We start from the raw sequence: 6512 nt of genomic DNA, 5'->3' as shown, positions 1-6512 counted from the left end.
CATCTAGGTATAATAATTTCCTTTTGGATAAGTACCCAGAAGTGGAATTACTGGATCATATGGTAGTTCTAAATTTTTTGAGGATCCTTCACACTTTTTTTGTCAGAATTTTCTTGAGTGGTGACTGGCCCCCCTGTCATGTGCTCTGTGGGGATTTTCCCATCTCACTTGATTGGGGGAGGACAGCGGAGTTAGAGGAACTAATGCTTCTGTTTTTAGAAGAAAGAACATAGCTGGTGATAGTTCTTCCTGCCTCCTCTTCCTTTGCACCACTGTTTCTCCTGTTACAAGCAGGCAGTGGAACTCGGTTAGAAAGTAAGCCTGGGCTTCCTGGCCAGCACTCTCTTGAAGGCTGCTTTCACTTCCTGGTTCTTCAAACTGTAGATGAGAGGGTTTAGCAATGGGGTCACCACACTGTACTTCACAGAGAGCACTTGTTCCAGGGCTGAGCCAGATGCTGGAGTCATGTACCTTGAAGGGAATGGCACAGAGGAGTAAACTGAGCTCAGAACAATGGCCACAATACTGTTGGCAGGCATGGTCCATCCCATCCCAGAGTCTCTGCAAAGTGGGTCCTCAGAGCTGAATTGACTATCAGTGGCAGCAGCGTCTAGATATGACTATATGATCACTGAGAAGTCAATCATTTCCACCTTCATATGCCTCCAAACATGAGTTCTCTTATGCAGAACATTATAAGGGCTGCCCGAGAAAAAGAAAGTTCTGTAGCACATCAAGGGCTGCAGATTAGAAAAAAACTAATAATTTCATGCATTTCTGTAGTACTTCATATGCTTCAAAACATCTTTTCTTAATAGTTATGATAAAGATATGAGGATTTTTTTCTCTTCTTTTCCCTGTATATACAATATATGTTCTGATGCTGTGAGGATTGTTTCTGGCAAAAGTGTATGCTTCTCTAATAATACTGTCATTGTTCCCAACATTTATGGCTCTGGGAATTATCTTCAGTCACGGCACATCATTTTATTTTATTTTATTTATTAAAAAAATTTTTTTAATGTTTATTTATTTTTGAGAGAGACAGAGACGGAATGCAAGTGGGTTAGGGGCAGAGAGAGGGAGACACAGAATCCGAAGCAGGCTCCAGGCTCTGAGCTGTCAGCACAGAGCCCGACGTGGGGCTCGAACTCACAAGCTGTGAGATCATGACCTGAGCTGAAGTCCTTTGCTCAACCGACTGAGCCATCCAGGTGCCCCATGGCACATTATTTTATATAATGCTTATTGGAACAAACATTTGTCCTTTTAGGTGCATTTTTCTTTGGGTTAGTAAAGAAGCCAAGCGTGGAAAATAAAAATGTGCTAAGCACAAGATATTAATCTAAAATAATAAGAATAAATCTTGGGGTGCATTTTATTAAGTGTCACTGGGAGTATTTCCCAAAGAAACATTAATTTTTTTGTGTGTGTGCTAGTGCCATCACCATTGGAATGTTCTTTGTGGGTTCTGGTGTGCTTGATTTAAAAAGATATTCATTTTACTGTCATTATTCTTCATCTATCCCTCCTAACATTTCTGTGAAGTAGGTAGGAGAAATCTTATTGTCTCCTTATGGCATATGAGGAAAATCAGGCAGAGAGAGATAAAGAGATTGTCCCACAGCCTCAGGTGAGCTCTTCTTGACTATTCCTTATCATCCTTTTCCACCCTTGCCTTCTCTCCAAGTAACAAGCAGGTGAGAAAATATGGAGCAATTTGTACAAATCCATCTCCAGTTCAGTGGATACCATGGACCATTAATTATTCTGCTCCTAGTAGGTGAGGACTTGTCAGCTAGACCTGTTTATGTTTGAGAGAAGCATGGTAGGAAAGAGCATGAGGTTTGAAATCAGTGGGACTTGGTTTATATTATGGCTCCATTACTAACTTGTTCTGGAACATTTGAGAAGTCACCTGGTTACTCTTGAAACTCAGGTTCCTTACCTGAAAGTGAGGTTAATAATATTTATTTTCTCTACATACTAAAATTGAGCTTGAGCCTTGTAAAAGCAGCTCAGAGACATCATCTTCCAGTAGGAAAGAAAGATGTCATCTGTTTCAAGAATTGTATGTTTTATTTATTTATTTTTTTGCCTAGCGCTGAATAATAACCTACCAAGGGCTGTCTGATTTCCTTTTGAGAACTATTAATCATAGGTTAGTGAAAGTAGGAAAGTCTCTAGTCCTTGTATAAGCTCATCTTTCAGACTTAGACAATTGAGACCTGAGAAAGAAAATGGATTTTTTTATAATTCACACAGCTAGTCCACAGCAGAACCAGAACTAGAACCTAGGCCTTCTGAATTCCAGTATAGTAATTTTCCTGCTCCTTTGCAATGCCCTGTTCTATAGACCAAAGCCACTTTAGGGCAAGGGATACCCTACATTTACATTTAGGAGATATAGTATGACACACCTGAAAACTCCTGAACCATAAAAGATGGTGACCACAAGAAAATGAGAAAAGCAGGTGGAAAAGATCTTCCTCTGACCCGTGGCAGAGTTGATCCCCAGGGCTGTCATGATGATACAGGTGTAGGAGCCCAGAAATAGGACAAGGGTGCCAAGGCCCAGGACCGCCATGGTGGTCAGGATGGAGGCAATACTAATGTAAGGGTCAGAATAGGCCAACAGGAGGACTGGGGGAAGCTCACAGGCAAAACTGTGAACAAGACTGGGGCCACAGAAATGCTGCTGATCCAGAAGGATGCTGTTAACCAGGCCTGTCCCCACTCCTATGGCCCAGGATGCTCCCACCAGGCCAGTACATACCTTCCTGTTCATGGCCACCACATACAACAGTGGGTGGCATACAGCCTGGAACCAGTCATAGGCCATGACTGAAAGGAGGCAAGCTTCAGTGGCCCCAGAAAATATGACCAAGGAGATCTGAGTAAAACACTCAAGGGGGGATATAGTCTTCCATTTGGAAAGAAGGTTCTCTAAAAGTTTAGGTACAATGATTGAGGAATAGAAAGCATCCAGAAAGGAGAGGTGACTCAGGAAGAAGTACATGGATGTGTGGAGGTGGGAATCAGCCCTGATCACCAGTAGCATCGTCAGGTTTCCCATCAGGGTCAGAAGGTAAATCCCCAGGAAGAGCACAAAGAGCAGGGCCTGGATCTGAGGGTTGTTGGACAGTCCTAAGAGAACAGATGTAGTGACTGTGGTTATGTTGTTACCAACTTCCATGGAGCATTTAAGTTCCCCTTCAGAGGGGCAAGAATGGAGAAGAATGATCAAATGAGTTATCAGTCTTAGAGCATGCCTGGGGATGAGGCATTGGGAGTAAAGCTTCATGGCTCATCAGCCCTTCCTGGCTCAGGGTAGGAAGCTATTGGCCAAGGTGGAGAAGGTAGAAAAGAAGAGCATAGACAATCAGACCTAGAAAGGAAAGAGAAGAGAACAGAGATCATCCAGACTGGAGAAAGAAAGGAAGGCAGTTGGGAATGGACTCCAGAGCATTGAGAAGTACTATTCTCCAGTTCCAGAAGGAAATGAACTCAAACCACAGAAAGGCTCTGATCAGCACAGTGAATAAGTGATGAACATTTGGACTGACTATGTGGCTGAAAGATCATGATGAATTAGTGATTGATAGGGATATTGTGATACCTGATGATGGTGCAAGACCTTTCTCTGCCCCAGTAAGTTCATGAGTAAGTCACTTGAGTTTCTTATTTGAAAAAAAAATCTGGGTGGGGGGTACCTGGTTGGCTTAGTTGGCTAAATGTCTGACTCTTGATTTCAGCTCAGGTCATGATCTCATGGTTCATGAGTTTGAGCCCGATACTCTGTCCTGACAGTGTGGAGCCTGCTTGAGATTCTGTCTCTCTTTCTCTCTCTGCCCCTCCCCTGCTCTCTCTCTCTTTCAAAAATAAATAAACATTTTAAAAATCTTGGAAAACTAGATGGTTTCTAGTGTCCATTCCAGCTTAGAAATTCTAAAGATTTCGGGGCACCTGGGTGGTTCAGTTGGTTGAGCGTCTGACTTCGGCTCGGGTCATGATCTCGCGGTTCGTGAGTTTGAGCCCCGTATCAGGCTCTGTTCTGACAGCTCAGAGCCTGGAGCCTGCTTCAGATTCTGTGTCCTCCTCTCTCTCTGCCCCACTCCTGCTTGTGCTCTGTCTCTGTCTTTTAAAAATGAATAAACATAAAAACAATTTTTTTTTAAAAATAAAGAAATTCTAAAGATTAAAAAAAAGCAATTCTAGGGGTGCCTGGGTGGCTCAGTTGGTTAAGTGCCCAACTGGCTCAGGTCATGATCTTGCAGTGAGTTTGAGCCCCATGTTGGGCTCTGTGCTGACAGCTCAGAGCCTGGAGCCTGCTTTTGATTCTGTGTCTCCCTCTTTTCCTGCCCATCACCCACTCATGCTCTCTCTCTCTTTCTCTCTCTCAGAAATAAATAAAAAAAAGTTTTTAAAAAAGCAATTCTAAAGATTAAAGGACAACTTCCTTGGGTATTACTGGTACTAAATAAAAATCCTTTCTTCCCTTCTGTGTCAACCCAAGCAGAAGTGGCACACATATGTGCTGATTTTATGGAAGCCAGGCAGGAGGAAGCCCTCAAAATGGAGGTGAGGGTTGTGCACATCAGCTACTCCAAGGTCTTCCCATTCCAGGGTTTCTGTGAATCTATATTGTCTACTGTTTGTTCTGTAATCTCAGTACTTAGCATGTAAGTCCATGAAGACTGTGCTACTCTCTGAGTTGGTACCAGGAGATTTGGATAAAGCCAAGTCAATCTTGGACCATCTTCTGTGCATCACAGGGATGGTAAATGCCAATGAGAGTGAGTGAGAGAGAGAGAGACAGACAGAGAGAGAGAGAGAGAGAGAGAGAGAGAGAATGCAAGAACACTGAGAACAAGAACACCTGGTAAAATGTACAGTGATAGGGTTTGGTCTAGACCAGAACAAGGTATACTTGTCACCTTCACCTTTCTCTTTGATGGATAACTCAGGAAGGTGATAAGTGAGGATCTGATCTCTCTGTTCATGGTTTGACACTCACAGGTTCCCAGAGTGGGTAGTTTTAGGAGAAGATGTATATGAATGAGAAGGAGATTTGTCTTTACCTGGGCACCCTAGGCCAACAAGTGATGCTCTCAATGGGTGATACTGAACGGCATCCTTCCAACACTAGAGCAAAAGCCCCAGATATGGCTAGGGCTTCTGTGGGCTTCCCTCAACTTTGTCCTTCCTTTAGAAGATTCAGGAGTGGAACTTCCTAGCAAGGAAACATTCCTATAGTCTTCTGTCTAAGGGGAAGCCTTCTTAACTCTGCTTCCCATATAACAATGGCCAGAGGGACTTGATCTTGACTCTAGACTTTGGAGAGTGACAGAGCTCCCTGGAGAGGCCCTTAAGTAGGAGGCCTGCTCTGAATGTGAATGAGTTCTCCTGGGCCAACTATTCTTCCTCTGAATTACTCTTGTTTCAGTGGGTTGCATCATACACGATGGGACCTAGGGTGGCCAATAATGTCTACAGATAAAAATAAGGAATTCTAAGGATTCCTAGTGCAAAAACTTGGAATTTCCTGTCTGCCTCCCTTCGTCTTTCCTTCCTTCTCATTTCATTTGTTTTAAATCATATTTATGATTATACAAATAAGATTATGATAAAAGATAGAAAATGAAAAAGATACTGAAGATATATTGAAAATGAAAGATATTAAAGATATTTTAATGACAAAAGAAGAAAAGAAGGATTCATCATGTCATCCAAAATTATTTTATTTACTGTAATTCAAATAAAATCCAAATAGATTAAAAACTTTAAGACAAATTTTAATTGTGGCAAAACCTTTTTATTGTAAACAAGTTTAAACATATAGAGAAGTAGAAAGACCAGTTTATTGACCTTTCTGTATCCATCATCCAGTTTCAATAATTATCAGCTCCTTGACTGCTCTCTAGCTTTGATCACATTGAGCTGGAAAATGTGGTCTCTGCATTATATGAACAGTCATGTGTCTAAAACATGGGAAAGTTCTATTACTGAAAGGTAGAAGAAAAGGGCAGTACTGAGGATGGATGATCACTCTTTGCCATGGATGAGGATTGAATGGTGATTGACCAAGTTCCCAGGAAATAACAAAGCAACAATATATAAGGAACTGGCGCCTTTCATTTGGGACCACCCATACGTCTCTGGACTTAAGAGAAAAATAATCTTTTATTTTGTCTGGGGCACTGCATTTGAAGATCTCTTCTATAACAGCTTAGCCTTTATCTTCCTAAAATAGATTTCATAACTAACCCAAATTGTCTCCAATGTCCCACCACCAGCACATACATTTCAAGGAAACAGAGAAAGAACTTACAATTTTCTCCAATGTCCCACTATCAAAAATAAAGCTGCAATAACCCCCTTTTCTTTTTTTGCCTTCAGGAGCATATGTATTGTGTTTGAGATAATACATCAAGTTGCTCTCTGAGCTACATAGGGTAAAAGGAAGTTTTCTCATTATAAACTGACAAAAGTAAGAAGTAAAACATTTTTCA

The 6512-nt window shown here is 41.6% G+C and overlaps 1 protein-coding gene across 1 annotated transcript; it reads right to left on the bottom strand.

The window, feature by feature from the left end:
• Nucleotides 1-248: 248 nt before the first annotated feature.
• Nucleotides 249-3196, bottom strand: LOC122472329 (olfactory receptor 8S1-like). Its single transcript, XM_043561747.1, has 2 exons — nt 2421-3196; nt 249-471 (listed from the first exon to the last, which is right to left on the bottom strand). The coding sequence occupies exons 1-2, from the start codon at nt 3194-3196 to the stop codon at nt 309-311; spliced, it is 939 nt and encodes a 312-aa protein (XP_043417682.1). The 3' UTR covers nt 249-308.
• Between the last annotated feature and the right edge of the window lie 3316 nt (nt 3197-6512).

Source organism: Prionailurus bengalensis, chromosome B4 (assembly GCF_016509475.1).
Source record: "Prionailurus bengalensis isolate Pbe53 chromosome B4, Fcat_Pben_1.1_paternal_pri, whole genome shotgun sequence".
Classification (NCBI taxonomy): Eukaryota; Metazoa; Chordata; class Mammalia; order Carnivora; family Felidae; genus Prionailurus; species Prionailurus bengalensis.
The sequence above is the reverse complement of the archived record's forward strand: the minus strand, read 5'-3'. Positions and strand labels throughout refer to the sequence as shown.